The following is a 19184-nucleotide window of genomic DNA, read 5'->3' on the forward strand; positions in this document are numbered from 1 at the left end:
AAAATTATAAGAATAACAATACGAATAGTGTAGCAAACACAAAAACAAAATGGTTTAATATCAATATCAATTCATCATTCCCTCCGTAATCCCTTACCCACCGTTCCCACCAAATGCTTTTGAAAAATAACACTCATACATAATGCCATTGACCCAACCAGACAAGTTGCACCCCTTACATTATGATGTAAATGAGTCTAATAACCCAGTTAGATCAGGCGTGTGTGTGTGTGTGTGTGTGTGTGTGTGTGTGTGTGTGTGTGTGTGTGTGTGTGTGTGTGTGTGTGTGTGTGTGTACGTCCGTGTCATAGCCAGCATGCTAAAATGCCTTGGATAAACACACACAAACACTCTCTCACACTCTCTCTCACACTACACACACACACACACACACACACACACACACACACACACACACACACACACACACACACACACACACACACACACACACCTGGCCATCATCCTGATCCAATACAACTGAACTAAAGCTAGTGGAGACACTAAGCTAGGGAATCAGGGCAGACCTTACACACCATACTTTCAACTTAAATACATTACCTATGTTACTCGCTTCTACACGCTGTCATTTTATCAAAACGAGAAGGTAATGTTGCACTGACAAATGTTCACATTGCACAGTGGTAAGAATGCTGAGCAATGATGGCTGCAGTCATAGCACTGAATTATGTCAAGCTGTAATTTATGCACGTCCGGTACTCGGCCACCTTTATTGGTACCCTTTAACCCTATGGGTTGATTGCAACCTTTTGTTGTTTACAAGTTAAATGTGATAAATGGTTTTGTTTAGTTCCTTGCCTCTCTCCCACTCCAGGTCAGTATGTAGTGCTGGCAGCAAACCACTGGGCGCAAACCCTAATTAAAATACAGTGAAAAACTACTCTATAACAAATAATTAGTGGCGTTAAGATTTATAAATAAATGACTGCCTCCACAAGCCAAAACAAACCAGAGCTTTCCTCTGCTTCCCTCTCGTTTTGCTATTTTACAGCGGAGAGGGAGGGAGGGAGTGTGTGAGAGGAGAGAAAGAAAGAGGCAAGAGAAAGGAAAGAGAGAGAGAGAGAAAAAGTAAAAGAGAGAGAGAGATGGAGAGAGAACCGGAATAAGAGAGAAATAAAGAGTAAGAGAAAAGTAGGGAGAGAGAGCAAATGAGAAGGAGGGTGAGAGAAAAAGAGAGTAGGATAAGAGAGACTGAAAAAGAGAGTGAGAGTATGCTGGCCTACGTTTACCATGGTAAGATGTGGTGGTGCAGCAACCACGGTGAGATCAGGACAGATCTGTTAGAGCCACATGAGAGACCCACAGCAGCCTGCCTCACAGAGCTAAACACACACCCACACACACACACACACACACACAATGTGCAATTGTAGACACATACTATGAAGAAGCATAGACACACATCCCAGAGAAACCATGGACACACACCACGGACTGATCTCACAGGGCTAAGCCGTATGTTCACATCGAGAAAATGTGATGACACACAGTACGTAGCCATCTTCTGATAGAAAACAACCTCTCCAAACCATCACTTTCACACACACAAACACACACACACTCTTTCACCCTCTGTATTCCTCTATGGGGGTAAGCCCATTGCAGTGCCAGCCAGTGCCCCCACCCTGTGCCCCACTTTGGGCAGGGACAGAGTGGCCACTAAGTCAAGGTCACCAGTGCCACTTTGCCAATGGGCTATATTTGATTACTGTGGAAAAGCAACCAACGACCCCCTATCCTCTCTCTGTCAAACTCCATGGATCTGAGTACAACTGCTGGCCCCAGTTAACCAATTCCTCTCTGCTAGCTGACACACACACACTGTGTGTGACAGTTCTGTGACCCTATGAAGCAGATCTGCCTCCAATTAAGATCACAAGCCTGTAAGAACACAGAGTGATTTGAGATATGGATCAACCAACAGAAAACATAAATCAAGTTAAAACACACACTTTTATCTCAGCAACAGTATGACAGCATGCTACCCATATTCCCTTGGGCTTCCCTCAGATATTTCACAGTTGTGGTTTGTCTGATCAGGCCCCCCACCAACCTGTCTGTCCCTAACCAATCAAAGTGATTGTTCAAACAAGGACTGCCATTTCCGTCCAGTCAGAGCTGTGCCATCCTCCCTGGGTCTTTCAGGACTACAAATCCCACAGGGTAAGGGAGCATGTGTGAGCAATATGTGGCCGACTAACCCAATATGTGGCCAACTGACCCATGTGGCCAACCGACCCATGTGGCCCTACACACACCACACGATAACAACGTAACAAACTCAGGTGCTTCGATGCCAATACTTCCAATACAATACACACCCCTCATCATACAGTACACAAGCTAGCACCACCTCAAGGAAAGCGTATGTTTGTGTGCGTCACAACACAAATAACATGATTTGTGACACACTAAAAGGTGCTTAAAGACTTACACACACCCCATCACACACACACACACACACACACACACACACACATAATCTCACCCTCAAGGAACAATCGCACACGGCACAACCATGTCATTTAAGTTATTTGAGTTCAAAACACGACTCCCATTGGTTGGATATATGTTGACTACCTGTATAGGGGAAATGGGGTATTGGTTACCTGGGAGGTGCTCCTGCTTGGGGCAGATCCCTCGGGGCAATGAGAGGCGATCGTCCTCCTCCCCGGGCGTGGCTTGGACACCCACCTCCACGGGGCGCCGACTGAACGGGAACGGGAGGGCAGGCGAGGGGGTGAGGGCGAGGCCCGGTGAGGGCGAGGGAGGCTTGTCCAGCCCCCGGGGTGTGGCCAAGCATGGGGGTCCGTGGCATCGCTTCCTCTTGTGCTCAATGAAGAGGAGGATGTCCCCCAGGGGGAAGGTGGCCTGGCACTGCCCACAGGTCAGCAGGTCCTGCTCCGAGTGTGTGGTGCCAATGCCAACACCAACCCGTGCCAATGTTACCGGGCCATTTTCCTCTGAGCGGTCTGAGCGGTCCGAGCAGCGTTCTGAGAGCTCGTCTGAGACGACGGCAGATAGGGGCTCGGCTGCAGTCCCGGGAAAGAGTGAGAGAGAGGGAGGGAGGGAGGGGAAAGGAGAGAGCGAGAGAACGGGAGAAAGAGAGAGAATGGAAATTAGAGGCAGAATGTTCAATAGAGCGGCAACGTCAAAACAATGATCACATGCTTCGCCTTTTCTCTCCCACCTAGTTGTCACCTACCTACCTACTGTAGTGGCAGCAATAGTAGTAGAAGTAGTAGTAGTCGTTGTAGAAGCAGTAGAAGCAGCGCTTTGGTGGTTTTGCCGAGAAAACTGTGTGACTAAAACATTCTTTTTGACTAGAATTCGACACAGAGCTTGTAATGCATGTCAGCCTGTCAACTTCAGTCTTGGCACTTCTAGTTTTATAGGAATTGTAATTTGCATGGCAGCAACAAAGAAAACAGTAACAAAGAAGAGAGATACAATGAGAAATGTTGTGTTATGATTGCAGAAACATATTGCTATACCATGTAAAAAAAAAAGTTATTATACTGCAGTAGAAATTATGTGCAAGATAAATTGGGATAATCTAATTCATATTGTTGTTTTTTACAGTGGTAAAACAGGCCCCAAAATGAAATGCTCAGTAGCCTACTGCCAGGATAGAAAGAGTGCAAAAGCAAAAACACTTTTTAAAACATATTATACAAAGGCCTATTCAAAAGAGTATTCTTAGTGAGAAATACTAGCCTACCAACTCAATGTGTGATTAAATGGATAGCTTAAGGCCACATTGTATACTTTGGTTCTCTCACAACAGTATGCACAAATGTGTCCAACATGTGTGCAGAAAATACGAGCAGTCATGAGTGTGTTGGAATCTAAAAAAAACTCTTCTGGCCTCGTTACATGTGTGTGACTTATAGTTCTTAGATAACCACTTTTACAGCCGGAAATCGACCTAAAGGAGCCGTTCAACTAAATTCCTCGCCATGGAAGCCAGGATTAACGCTCTAGTCGTTTTTAAGTTGACTCTTGTCACACACGGAGAGTGTTGCTAGGTATTATACACAGATGAGCTGTGTGTGCAATAGATAGTTATACTACAGTGAAGTGGTTAGGGAGAACTATCAGTCGCCTAGTAGCTGCCCGTCATGTTTTAAATCTTTCGCTCTGAGGTGAGAGTAGCTTCCTAGTGGTTAGGCATCTTGACCTTCTTTACTAAGCTGCCAATTTCACGTTTTAATGAACCTAAGACCACTGAGAATCAAAAAATAGATTTTAATTTTAGTGGCTGATGATTGGTACGGATGTTTGATAAAAGAGATAGGATCCTGTGAACTGAGGTTACATTTATTTCCGCGCAAACTAGTAGAGGGCCAGAGAGGGAGAGGGAGAGAGGGCAGAATGTGGAGTAGTTCCCAGCGCGCGCCGAGGAAATATCATTTGAACGAGCAAATCCTACACGACATCTGCGCGCGAACTGGGACATAACATAGAGATAACATGTGATAAATTCCGGCTGCCGGTTACTACCCTTAATTTAACGTCAGGTCAACCACCAGAACAGGGCGAGGACTGCCCTGGGCATTAAAATCGGAGGACAAATTCAAATGAAAGCAGCCTAAGCCATCACCTTAAACTTGAGCTTGAATTAGATGTTAGGCTTGGATTGCATAATAGGAAAGAGGTAAACAACTAACACAATGCTAAAATCTCCTTACACATATTTGACGATAGGCTATATCATTGTAGTATTTTATTTATTTTTTTACAACATGTATTTATTCAGTCGGCTTTTGAGCCGTCTCCAATTCTACAAAGGATAAGCGAGAGAAAACAACGGGAATGTATCTGGACAGCCTATTTACATTTTCAAAACATGCACTGAATTATACCATTTCCAATCTACAATCTGACAGCCTACTAAAGTCAATGCAATCAATATCAGATTATACAAAACCGAAAATCCAAAGGAGCACCAACACTCATAAATGATCTTATAACATTTTCCAGGGTTTGGATAGAATCATTCGTCATCAATTCAGTTCTGCGTGGCAACTAAAAAGGAAAAAGGAAGAGAAGGTGACTGTCCTGTGGAACTATTGTTTTCTACTAGGCTACAAGAAAACAACAATCTTAGTTTATGCAAGTATTGCAAATTTATTCATGCATGTGGAACGAATTTCATTGTGCGTAATAGCCTTATTGAAATAACACATAGTCTAAGAAAAACTGCGTTAAGCATACACAGTCCACAGAAATAAACGCAGGTTTGACCAAGGTAAACATCTTCTCGCACTTCTGTAAATTCCATTATCTATATTCCTTTGGGCGATTAGAAATGACATTGGTATGTAAACTGAAGGAAATCTGTGGATACATTTCTAAATTAGGTTTATGAGCCGAATTTAAATATCAAATGGGGTACAAAATATGAGTGTTCAACAAGCAAAAATAATTACCTTAAATTTAGAAGAATTACAACACTATTTAAGATATATGTAATATGCACAAGTGTTTCGTTTTTTATAGATGTACTGTAATTGAAGAAAAATATTTCTTCTGTCATTTTAGATGGGATAAAAAGGCACGGACTGGATGTATGGGAAGGTTTGCGTTCACCTAGTTTGACAAGATATAGACCTATGTGACAATTTGTTTTTGAAATGCGTTCAAACCCCCAATAACTGTGGAATTAAATTGGGGGAGAAACGACGAGCTGGAGGAAAGTCCCGTAACCCTGTTCTATGCCTTTCCCTCCATTCTAAACATAATATCGTCAAATATGTAGATTGAGGTGGCGGTGAAATTGATCAGGTTCAAGTTCACTTCCATTTTCTGATCGTAGTCTGCCTCCTAGCGACGGGATTCCGACACGAACAAAAGGCTTGCAATGCAGCTGGGCTATATGCCCTCTCCGGACTGAGTAGGGTACCAGCGATAAAGCTACGGCCGCCCGGGTACATGCAGAAACCTAATCATGCTACATGATATGATACAATGTTCCAACAAAATGGATCTGTGTCGGGCATGTTGGTCTCATCAAATGTAACACCTTGTGAGCGCTTCTGAACGCTGGAAGGTTGCAGGAGGCATATATGGTGTGCCAACATCGGACACTCGGCTACCCTGGTTATTCCTCTAGTTTCAAAAGCTTTTAGTTTCTCTGCTTGCAACATTGTTCATGGTGGCTATGCATGCAAACGCAATCAAATAATGACGGTTTAATATCGAGATAACGTTGTGCGTAATTAAGATTTTCCAACATTCCAGATAAACAATGTCCAATTATTCAACATTTACCTTACATAGTTATTATAAAACAAAACATGGCGTTGTTATGTTTGTCTTACCTTACGGTTATGAGCAGTATGATAAACAAAAATAGATATTTGAGTATGGGTAAAAAGCAGGAAGAAAACAAATACCGAGGAGTAGAAGCGTTGGTCCTGTTGCTCTTTATGAAAACTCGCCCTTTCATACAGCCTAGTATAGAGCAGGAAGCATATGCTTTCTGCCTCAATACGAGAAAATCTTAAATATGACATGCAAATAGAGCAATCGGTTAGATTTATTTGCACAAGTAGGGAGCAATCGGTTAGATTTATTTGCACAAGTAGGGTAAAAATAAGTAGTTTATGATATCTCTATTTTGAGACTGTTGGCAGAGAGGCTACACGCGCACGAGGTGCTTGTAAACAGTCGGACACGAGATTTTTCCCAATCAAAATCCACTTCCATTTTTTTTTTGAAAATCTTCCAAAAATAGCACGAGAGGGGGGAAACCCTGCCTCCATCCGAGACCAATACGGGACATTCCGAGCGATATTCTACATAGCTGCGCGAAAAGCATGTATGCCCAACACAGGCGGGTACCTTAACGTAGCCTATGCACTTTAAGTGATCGAGGCAACGAAGCCAGTGTGTGTGCATGTAATGCCACTCTCGCTGCAAACTTGTCTTATTTTCAGAGGGATGAACGCTGGAAAAAACTTTTTTCTTTCAGCTTTGGGTAGGATTCGGTTTACGCGCAAAGGTAGATTATCGCCACGCTTTAACGGTGAAGTCCACTTGACCGCGAGTCCGTGCTGTCCAGTGTCCAAAGTGCCAGTACGGATCACGCTCCCGGTAAACCGTTTTCCGTTTTTCTGAATGGACCCCGCATCTGACTGCGGAGAAAAGTGTAGGTAAAAGTAGAAATTACAATTTAGCTATATATCTGTACTTACGCGAAAAATCCCGTTTGCTTAAGTGCTGGGGTTTGCCTTGCTTGCGGCGAGACATGGTGGTTGGTGGTGGCGTTCAGCTCGGTTCACATCGGGAGAGCCGGGTTAGAAGGGAGACTCCAGAGAAAATATCTTCATCAATGCCTTTGACATCCAAAATAAATTAGAAATAATACAAAGATGGCGCAGGGAAGATGGATTGTGGGATCGCCGTCATGGCTTTTTTGAAAAGAGAGTGAGAGAGAGAGGGGAGAGATGAAAAAATGGCAAAAGCCCCCCTGAGCTGCAAGTTCAAGTGCGGACGTGACGTCCCTGCGAACTTGAACGTCAGGAGATGGATGGACACAGACATACAAAACATGGGCAGGGCGAAGCGGCAGAGTGGGAGGAGGGAAGGGAAATAACAAAACCAATGGACAGTCATTAGGGGCTGGACATGAAATATAGACCCGGGGAAGCCAATGGACAGAAAGATCAGGGGGCCGGACAAGAGGCACTTGGGGGAGGGAGAGTGTGAGGTAGAGCGAGCGAGATGGAGAGGGAGAGAGAGAGAGATGTCTAATGAAAGCAATGTGCACTGTGCGTGGGGGGGGGGGGGGGGGGGGGTAGGTGGACGTTAGAAAACATAGTAATAAAACCCAATGGACAGCAGCTTTGAGGGCCGGACATGCTGTATGTGGGGTGAGAGAGAAAGAGAGAGAGAGATGGTTAACAGAGGCTGTCTCAGTACTGGACATTGATCAGGGGGTTTCGGTCAAGGCTAGAACCCATGTGGAAGAAAAATAAAGAAACACGCAGCACTGGTCACCCCTGTGTGTGTGTGTGTGTGTGTGTGTGTGTGTGTGTGTGTGTGTGTGTGTGTGTGTGTGTGTGTGTGTGTGTGTGTATTTGTGTGTGTGTGTGCGCGTGTGCGCGCGCGCGTGTGTTCGCACAGAATAGGTAGGCTACCGAGGGGCAGAGGGAGAAGGGGGGGCGAAGCGCCATTGAAACGAAACTGAGCACGAGAAACTATCGGGTTGCATGAACAGGACAGACAGGTTCTGGCGCGAGGGCACAAGGGTTGAACCCTACGAGCGCGCAGGTGGAGACAGAACCATCTTGGTGCCAGAAACTGGTGATCTCGCGGATACATGGCGAGGGGTGTTCTAAGGAACATACATCGTTCAAAAATACAAGAGTTAAGTTTTCGGTTCAATGGGTGAGATTACGGGCCACTATGGGCAAAACTTGAAGACTGCGCTTTCTGTGAAATCTAAACTCCTTGACGAACAGACCGTGGGAGTCTGCCCATAAGCGCCTGTGTAATAAGTTTCAGATGTGTTCAGGTCGTGGCGGCGGATGGGGGAGGGGGTGTAAATACTCACGAAATGGGGGTTTGGTAATATAAGACGGGCTAAACACCGCCCGTGCAGACTAAATAACGACAGAGTAAGAAGACATCATGCAAATAACAAATGCGATGACAAGAACGGGGCTGTACGTGGGGATGGTGGGGGTGAGGAGTAGCCTAGCGAGCTGCAGCTAGAGTGTGACTCGTCTATAGCGACTGAGGAGTGAAGCACAGGAGCGAAGCGCCGCCGTGTTGGGCAAATGTGAACTCCAGACACGGACAGTGTGAACTCCAAACACGGAAAGTGTGAACTCCAGACACGGACAGTGTGAACCCCAGACACGGACCGGGGACAGAGCAATATAGGACGGACAGTTAAAGAGTGAAAGAGAGCGAGAAACGACTTGAAGTGGTGGAGGTTCATCGTGGACGAAAAAAATAAGTGTTTCCAGTGAGTGAAATATTTTACAGGTTGCGACTAGTTTCGTTTCGCGTGGACTAGGCTGGTGTGCGTTGGTGCACACGGGAGTAGCCTACTGAGGCGATTTTCATTTACTGTATTTCGACTGCGCGTCAAAGATCAGGCATTTAGGAGGTCGCAGACGTAACATTCCGATGAATGAAAGCGAAGGAAGCTCTGATATACAGCATCGGTTGCCTATACTGTAGCATATGCGTTTGGGTAATTACAATGTTACAGCGATAGCGTTGTGAACCAAGACTGGTTGCTTTCGTCGAAACAAATCTTTGCTTTTTCACACATAGGCTAAGGCTAAATTGATCCACAATCATTTATCCGAATGGTGACATTTTTTTATTATTTTTTTTTCACGCGTTTCTAACATTTTTACTAGGCTAGAACAGACAATAGTAAAATATGCATTTTATTTTGATATTCCGGGTCTATTATAGGAGACTATTTTGATTTCGGCATTTTAAAACGACCACTGATTATATGAACTCCAGATGTTCCCTTGCTGGAGATCACAACTGCGATGATATAGCCTATACCTCCCTCTCTCTCCACTAAAACGTGCTGTTCATTTCAATTGATCCAGAACGCTAACTAATGGCATTAATAACATCTTTGTTTTGCACTAGGATTAGTGCAAAATGTAATATCTGCACATTGGAGAGAAATTGCCTAGGCTATAGCCCAACCTCCGAAATCTAAAGCTTGTTTTGAAACGGACGTTATTGAAATAGAAATTGCATAGCCTATAGGCCACCCCTAAATAGCCAACTATGGAAAAGGATTCAGTTTTAGAGTTTATGACTGGGATTCTGTGAGCTAGTTATTTGTGACACTGCAATGATCCAATGACGGGATCCAAAATCTATTCAGTGAACATGAAAGATGTTTATATCAGGAAGTTGGGACACTCGTTTAATTCACTTGATTGGCTGTAGTTATTTGAGGACACTGACACGAACTTGCGAGGCTTTACAGGTGCAATGCCAGGACGAAACCATTTGTCTCCCTCTAAACACATTTGTGAACTGTACTAACTGTAGCCTACCATAGATATAGGCTATGAAGATATTGCGATATCAGTTAGACCATGTTATGGGGTGCTAGTGACAACCGGCCACGGGCCATCTTGAACTTGTATTTGCATGAGCCCACACATTGACACACTGATTCCTTAGAATGGAAAGAAAAAGAAAGTCGCGAACAAGACTTAGTGCTGATAGTGATACAATTGGCCTATAAAAAAATCATGTTATTCATTGGAATAACACAGGATTCACAGCACAATGAGAAAATACAAATGAAGAGATATTGTTGTCTATAGGTGGTCTATGTTGGTCTTCATGGGGACGCGTTTGTGGACTATACTGTCGGTATGACAGTGTGAAAAGCCCTTCTGGGGCCCGCACTGCCTCCCATCCAATTCTATGGCAGAGAGCGCTAACCTTGACCTCTCCCTACACCCCACTCCATCTGTTGGCACAAAGAATGTTTTTCCTTTTTTTTCTCTCTCCTCAGCTCACTCTCTTCCCCACCCCTCTCTCTCTCCCAAACTCACTACCCCCCCCCCTCTCTAGCTCACTCTCTTTCCCCACCCCTCTCTCTCTCTAGCTCACCCCCCCTCTCCCTACCCCCCCTCTCCATATCTCACTCTCTTTCCCCTCTCTCTCTCTCCCCAGCTCACACTCTCCCTAGCTCACTCAAGGTGGACATTGATCAAAGCCAATAGAGCGCCACGACTCGTGTGCGCAGGCCGCGAAAATCTCAATATGTAAATGACAGCGGGCGCCCGATTCCGTCATAAATCAGTGAGTGTTAAATGCATTGGGGTTATCCATCTAGCACCACAGTGCATGGACGTGTGTGTGTGTGCGTGCGTGCGTGCGTGCGTGCGTGCGTGCTAGAGAGATAGAGAGATAGAGAGTGAGAGATAAGTCGTGTGGCTTGTGGCCTATTCTTTAAAAAAAGACCATAGGTGAAAATTCTTTTCAGGTTAGTGCACACACAAGCACATAAACCTATATCAGCAGAGTAGCATATGACATATTTCTAAACAACTACGGTTAAATGCAGTGCAACAAATAATAGTGAACAAAAATGCGTTGGATAAGTGATGAAAAAAATACAATATCTTATCAACTAGGAAAACATAGAATCAACAATACAGTTAATCCTCAAAAGAGGAGAGGAGTGGGTGAATTTCAGAATGGGTCACATGTATGCGTTCCACGCGTGGGAGCTCCGAGGAAATTGACTGACTGGGCGCTCGGGTGCATTTCAATATATGGAAATGACCAGGGGCTCGTGCGATAAATCAGCGCTCAGCACACTCTCTCTTTCTCTCTTCATGCTTCACTCTACTCATTTTCCCCCACTTCTGTTCGACCACTCAACAGCGTCTATGGTATGTGAAGGAACTGCCTCTTATAACGTCGATGTCATAAGGCTACAGAGAAGTAGCCTATCTAAAAAGCAAATGTAAGATTAAATTAAGAGCAGATGCAATTAAGCGTCTATGCCTAATTGTTGAATTGGTTGTTAGTGAATGCGTTATGAACACTTTATGGAAAATCATTAGAATTTCTAAGTCGCTCCTGATTTATGGAATGTGTTGGATGCTCAATGTGCTCGGAGAGTTCTCTCTCTCTCTCTCTCTTTCTCCCTCTCTCTCTGTCTGTCTCTCCCTCACACCCACACCCACACACCACACACCACACACACACACACACACACACACACACACACACACACACACACACACACACACACACACACACACACACAGTACTCAGTTGAACGAGTTTGGAGCGGTAAAGATAGAATAGCTATATCGCCGACCTCTGACTAAGCTCTCCGACCAGGACTAAACCAGGACCGCATCGCCTCGTCTGATATTTGGCATACTTGTATGTGTGCGTCCTTGTGGTATGATGTGGCCGCCAGCAGCTTCTTCCCTGGACCTGGCCTAGATTGTGGACATGGAGGCCACGGAGCAATTAGTGCGTAAAAGGAAACTTCTTTCCAGACACTGACATAGGCTACTCCAATGTTGAGAATAGAATAAAATAGAACATACCACGAATGGTATACGAACTATCTGGACTCCTTGCAAGGTTCCATGTAATGCAGCATCATGCGCCCTCTACCCCGAAAAGGAATGAAGTGTCTCCTTACAAAAGCAAGAGAAACCCCGTGGAATTAGCTTCAAATCCATGGTAAATCGAGGCTTGCCTTTTCGGGGGATTTTCAAGCTCCGGTGGCCGAGACAAGATTTCCAGCCTTACAATTAATATTAATGGCTAGATTTCACAATCATTATCACACTGCGCGATGGGCGCACATGCCGCCTGGGCTTTGGTTGGTATTAGATAATATCTAAAGGATTACCCGGCTATAGGCCAAATTATCAACCTGAGCTCCCCTGCTCTCTCTTTCTCTCCTGCGCGCCCGCTCTCTCCCTCTCTGGATATTTCTGGATATTTCCCTTACAAGGCTCCAGATTGTCTATTTAGCGTTGGTGGCCTCTACCTTTGCAATCAAATCGAAATGTGTTCATTTATATTCTATTTTATATGTATTTTTGTATTTATTTATCATGTTGTCCCATTGAAGTCAAATAGTATGGCAGGGAACCAATGGGTTGTCTAACCTGAACTTTCCCTGCCTTTTTCTTTCTTTTTCTGTCCCCTCTCCATTTCTATATTCATTTCTATTTCTATAACAACCTGTCTCTTTTTATGTCTATTATCTCTCCATCTATGCCTGCCTCTACTTCTCTCTGTTCCTGTATTTTTCTCTCTCCCTCTATCATTCCCTCTCCTCTCATTACAATGTCTCTCTCTCTCTCTCTCTCTCTCTCTCTCTCTCTCTCTCTCTCTCTCTCTCTCTCTGCGTGTTTTGGCGTTTGTATGTGAGTTGTAGCTTACACACAATATGGGGCTACATGCTGGGACAACAATTCATGTCAGATTTGTAAGTAACATTTGTGCGTCACACAACTCATCAAATTAATTGCATAACTCCTTAATAGAAACGGACAGGCTTCTGTTCCCGCAAACGCCCGTCTCCCTCGGACGGGCCGCGGATTCCACGCAGCAATCTGAATCAATCTCGGGTGATGCACGAGCATGTTTATTGCTGTAGTAGTTAAGTCGTTGTTAATTTTACACTAAACGGTTGTTATGATGATGAATGGGGAGGCCGAGATGGTCCACATGGGACGCACAACCATTTATCTGTTGAACGAAGGCCTGCCTTGTATGTCAGTGCATTAACGTGCGTTACACAGACAGTTATAGGCCTGCTACTATCATTCCGGGGCAGGTGCGGCCTCTGCAGCCTGCCTAACAACCCCTCTCTAATTCCTACGATGTAGGGATATTGACAGCGCAATTTCAGCCTCTTTGTGGACAAACAACAAGTAGATTTTTAGATCCTGACCACCTTGTTGCATTCTACAAACAATTGTTTTTGTTAAAACTTATATTCTCAATTTTGTGCCATAGTGGAATACAAACACTAACCTGGTAACTTTATTAGCCACTGTATGCAATACAGGCTATTGCCTATTGAAGTCTTCTAAATCAGTTGGCTGGCATTTGCGCCCCAGTTTATTCATACAGGCTTAACATTCAGTTGGACATATATTAAGTTAATAGGTACATATGGTCTCAGATCAGTTCCTTATAATGCCTGCTTTCATGGATTTCCTATAATAATTTTGAAGCGCTCAGAAACGACAATCACATGTAACCTACAATCATGGACTAGGGTGCCCTCTAGCGTCAGATTTGTCCCAAATTACAGGAAGGTCCTGTTGTAATTACTAGTGTATCCGTGTATACGCCTAGGCCTTCTCAACATCTTGGAGTCTTCGATCTGAGTAGTGTCTCGGTAAACGACAGGTTGATGACAGATCAACAACAGAAAATCAAACTACATTCCAAATTCGAAAAACGTAATCCTCGTAAATAACAACGGTCAGGTGTTATCAATCTTAGCCCATGCTGTTTGGCTTGGGCTGAAGAGCCAGTTGTTTTTTGCAAAAACAATGTGCGTCAAATATTGCATTCAAAGGTTTTGGTGAGTGAATTTATGTTGAGTCCTTGCAGTGCATGTCAAGAATTAGGCCTATGTCATTTCCCAATCACATACACAACGAGGAACCAACCGAAATGCAATGAATGAGTTGATAAGATAAGAATAATATCTAAGAAACTAGTGAGTGGTTTTGTCAGATGAATTGTTGAGGCCTAGGCCTATATGTTTGTCACAAATTAGTCCCAGGCTATTAAGCCCTTTTGTTGCAATTTACACACACCATACGTCGGAGAAAACCAGGTAAGATAATCTTTCATAAACGGATAAAAAGACAGTCGCAAACAAAACTTCTCCCACATACGAATTGTCTCTGTTTGTAGCGTATTAAACTGTAGCTTATGATCAATTGCATTGTATCGATATTTCGAGCTCGAGCCTCAAAAGTGCTGAGATAAAATGAATTCGTGTATTTCCAATCGTTCGAAATGTATTCATTTATATATGCTACAGTACACAATTATTATATGTATTATTATATGTATTATTATTATTATTATTATTATGACAGACCTACGATTGTTATTGGTGAACTTTCTGTTTTGGTTACATTCAAAACTGTCCATAGGCCTATATAAATTTGACATCTTTTTTAAATTTTCGGCGGACGTGAAGTCCGTAACACAGTGCCCGTGGACGTTTTATCCGTCTTAAAGTAAATTAATTTCAACTGTTTATCCTCTTACGTGGCGTTTATTATCTTCCGACGGATGAATGGGACATAGGCTACCTTGGAGAGCTTATAGTGATAGATCATGTATTTTTAATGAATATCAATAGAAGAAACCCCAAGACATTGCCCGCTATCTAATTTGATTAAACTGTGCTTAGGGCGGTTGGAAGTCTCTGACGGGGGAATAGCGCAGTAATGACTCGGCGGGTGTTACACTAGGCTATTTTAATGATCTAATGGACTGCCTGTGCGTTAAACTGCGGCGCCTTTCAAATGATTAGCACCGACGGAAAAATAACATTAATTCTGACATGATACCCTACTTAATCCGTCCTCGATGCTATAACGGACCGGCACGCGCGTTGCCATATTTGCCATGAAACTGATATTTCCTGACGAGCAGGTGCTTCAATGATAAAAAAAAGAATAATAATAACATTAAAAAAAAAAAACATGAGCGAAAACAGTGCAATTAGCCTATACTAATAGCCTACCTAAACACTTGTTCAAAGGCTACTAAAAGAAAACGAAAAGAATCAGAAAGAAGTAACGTCACTTGTCAAGAGAGTGAGAACAAAAGCCATATGGCAACGAAGATTCGGTGCCAACATGACGGAGGTGTCGAAGTTAGTACGCGGTCGTTTCAGAACCATGGACAGCGCCAACGTGCCCTCGACCATTTGTGTCTGATAGGCCTTCGGAAATTCAATCAACACTTTTCTGCAAAACCTCGTAGAAGTGTCATAATATATATATATTGGGGAAAATATGTTAATTGTGTGCAATAAAAACAGATGATCAAACAGCTTCGCAGGCATACATTTAGACATTCGTCGTGGGTGCATATTCAGCAAAGCGTATCTTATCTAGCAAGGCTGTCGCTCTGTAGGCCTACACGTCTAATATTGATACATTTCTTAGGTGCGTTATTTGCACTGTTCTGTCTAGTCCTATCTATTGTACAGACTGAATAAACAGCACAAAAATGAAATTGAAGCCTATGCTTAAATGAGTGTCAAAAACATTGATTCACAGAAGGCTAATTAAAGGCCCGGTGCTTTTTAGTCTTACATAACATTGCATACATTTGAGAAGAAACAAGAAAACGCCAGTTAAATTGCAAATTCGTTGTTCGGGCTTTCAGAAATCCTTAATCCGCTGGGAGGGAAACGATCCTAAAGTCTGTTAATGTTGCACATTGGAGATGTTCTAATAGGCCTATACACAGGTTTGCATGAGGGTCGATAGTTGTAGGCTCATCAGGCTCACGTTCAGTCAGAATCAATGTAGCTTGTATTGTGAGGTGTCAACGTGAGCCTGTGTAACATCTACCTCTGTAATAAATTGACTTTCTTTTGTCTTCAATTTCCTGTGTGATGTTTTCAACCCCTTAATAGTGTTTGGATGTCATTAGAGCTCATTCTATTTTTATTGCCATACATTTTAGCTGTGGGGGGACTGGAGGCTGCCATAGGGGTATAGGCTATTAGGTATGAAGAAATCAGAAAGAAAGTAGGTATCTGGTAAATGGTGATTTTAGAAAATGGGTATTTCTAACTGATTTTCAAGGTAAATTAGGCTATTTGGTATCATATAAGGTAATATGTGATATTAGGACATTGACCAATATAAAATATTATTAAGACACCACTGCTTATTTTATGAAAATAAAGTGAATATTTTACTGTTGGTAAAAAGACACCCACAACATCCAACCTTCTCCATACATTTATAAAGGGATTACTTACTTTAAAAATAATTAGAAAATGAGTTGGCCGATAAAGTCACATTCAGTATCATTATAGAATCACCTCACCATAATTATGCACTATTCATTTTCATTCATTCATTCATTCATTTCATTCATTTTCAATCAGCCGATTGTAGTAAAGCATGTACAGTATTTGTCTTTTGTGTTGTCCGGGAAAAACCCCTAGCCCTTGCTCCTTGGCACCCACCCACCTGCTCAAAACGCATTGGAGGAGAAGATCTAGTTTCCTACAATTAGATCTTCTCCTCCAATGCCTTTTGAGAAGGAAGCGAGTGGAGTACGGAGGAGAGGATGTGAGGAAACAAGTTTCTAACAATTGAGAAAGGGCCCAAGAGTGATTGAGTAAAAACCAATATGGCAAAAGTTTCAAATCGCCCATGAGAGGTCAATGTGGAGCTACAACCATATTACATACCGATCTACCCACTCAGTCTGTTCAGGTCCTCACTCTGGACAGGGCTGTTGTATTCTTTCAAATGAAGTCAGAAGTGAAGAATGATCTTGAGTTACACTGAGTTACACACATACACAAACAAGCCACATCACCCTCCCTCCACCCCCCTGCTGGTTTTCATCAGAAGCCACCGGTAAGTAGGGTTGGGCCTGGTCCCATGTAACATATATGACCCATGTATGACCCAGGTCTTGCCCGAGGTTGGATTCAATAGCATTTTATTACATACTGTATAAAATACTATTCTAAACTACAGCCAACATCCTACATCTATTCATCAACCCTGGATGTGTACTGCTTACTCACCTATCAGATAAAACACCTGGGTACATGTTTTTTTGAAAAAGATACATATTTACAAGTCATAAACATATGGTGAGAGACTACAGTTTAATCAGTTCAGACTGATTAATGGCATGCCAATGGCCACACTCCCATGTAGTCATTCACTTAGGCATAAAGTGCTATTCCTACTACTACCACTAGATGTTAGTATTACACAGGGATATCACTATCCATACCAGTGTTAATAAAGTATAATTTTCTATATACCAGTTTCAATGTAGTATCCATACTAGCATACTAGCACACAGGAAGGTGTATCTTTAGTCTGATACCAAATATGATTTCCACAGAACATTGGTGGCACTCAATTTTATGGTAAAGAAATATGTATTTACCTAGTTATTACATGGTAAAATAACACAATAATAACCTAGTAATTATTTGTTTGTTTCTTCGGAATTTATATCAAGCACCACTAGCCAGTATCTGGTATGATAGTTAACCAATGTGTTCCTAGACTAAAAAGCATTTTCGATTGGAGATTTTCCATTGAAAGTGTGATATAGAGCAGAACTGGGCGTAATCTGTGTCTGAGAAACACACCCTTAAAGGGACAATCTTGGGATTGCTGGACACATTTTGGGACGTTTGAGTGAATGATATGTAGCCATTGATTCTTGAAGAATATCATTTATAAATACCTCATGAGATTAGTTAATCTGTCAATTCAATCAGAACCCAACATTAAAGCTAGTTTTACATTACATATTTGTAAACAATGTAATTGTAAACCAACAATGTATAGCTTCAATCATTTTGATCTCATGAAAGTTCAGTCCTTGCATCCATAACTCCATCTATGAATTCGAGAGTGGTTACATTTCTCCAGCCCCATCCCTCAGCTGTTTATCAAGTGGTGAAGGAGACTGCTTTGTTGTTGTTTGAAACCCAGATTGCCTCTTTAAATTAAATACCAGAAGAAACTGTATGAGTCATTCTCATCTGTTATTGTCAAATAAAGTCAGTGGAGTTATACTTAGAAGAAGTGTGTGCTGGTGCTACTTTGTGTTCATCCCATTCAAAATCCCATAGACTTCGTGTAGACTTCTTTTTATAGTCTGTTGTTGAAATACACTTTAACCATGGTGAACATTAGGTCTCTACCTTTCTGTCAATAATGTCACTTTGACAGAGAGGCAATTTTATGAAATATAATACATACCGGTTTAGAAGAACTTAAGCGGTGCTGGTGGAATGTAGAGCATGTAAGGATGCAAATCTACACAGAGAAGAAATAGACAACGGATTTGTTGTAATGCTCGTGGAGCTGAGATTAAAAATGTGTACTGTATTAACTTTTCTTTAATCTTCTTTGTTGGGGAAATCATGGCCTTCATTAAGTTTGCTTTGTAAGCCCATACCTATTTGTAAGCCCCTACCTATTTGTACGTCCATACCTATTTGTAAGCCCATATCTATTTGCCTCGGAAATATATTACTGGATAGATGTGTCATGGAACACATGCTTCTTGTATGCTCCCTAGACTGTCACATATTCACTTCTGTTTGTAAGGGTGTTGTAAAAAGCGTAGTAAATTGCGTAGTAAAAAGGTTTCGCCTTTGAGGTAAAGTAGGCAACTCTGGTAGAAATGTTTTTCGCAGAACCTGCCATGGATATCACATTTTTTAGGGAAAGCTTCTTTGGACCCCATTCATTCTCTCTTATCCCCATGTCTGCCCTCTGCTGGTTAAAAAATATTGTTTTTTTGACTTGTGGGAGTTCTGTGTATATACGTTCTCTGCTACAATCCACCAGTGTAATGCACTGTTGCCATTTTGTAAAAGCAGTCACACATCATCAAACAAGGTTCAATAACTCAATAAC

The 19184-nt window shown here is 42.6% G+C and overlaps 1 protein-coding gene across 3 annotated transcripts in view; it reads right to left on the reverse strand.

The window, feature by feature from the left end:
- The window catches only part of bcl11aa (BCL11 transcription factor A a), a 42705-nt gene extending 35181 nt beyond the window's left edge, over positions 1–7524 (reverse strand). Inside the window, exons 1-3 of one of the 3 annotated variants that reach the window (XM_083695652.1) lie at positions 7221–7524; positions 3231–3326; positions 2631–3053 (exon numbers count right to left, since the gene is read on the reverse strand). In XM_083695652.1, the coding sequence (XP_083551778.1) occupies positions 2631–3053; positions 3231–3326; positions 7221–7275 (574 nt within the window). In that variant the 5' untranslated portion in view covers positions 7276–7524. Of the gene's footprint in view, positions 1–2570; positions 3054–3230; positions 3327–7220 lie in introns of all 3 variants that reach the window. The other 2 variants (XM_083695654.1, XM_083695653.1) reach the window with 2 other exon arrangements.
- Between the last annotated feature and the right edge of the window lie 11660 nt (positions 7525–19184).

Source organism: Argentina silus (assembly GCF_951799395.1).
Source record: "Argentina silus genome assembly, chromosome: X".
Classification (NCBI taxonomy): domain Eukaryota; kingdom Metazoa; phylum Chordata; class Actinopteri; order Argentiniformes; family Argentinidae; genus Argentina; species Argentina silus.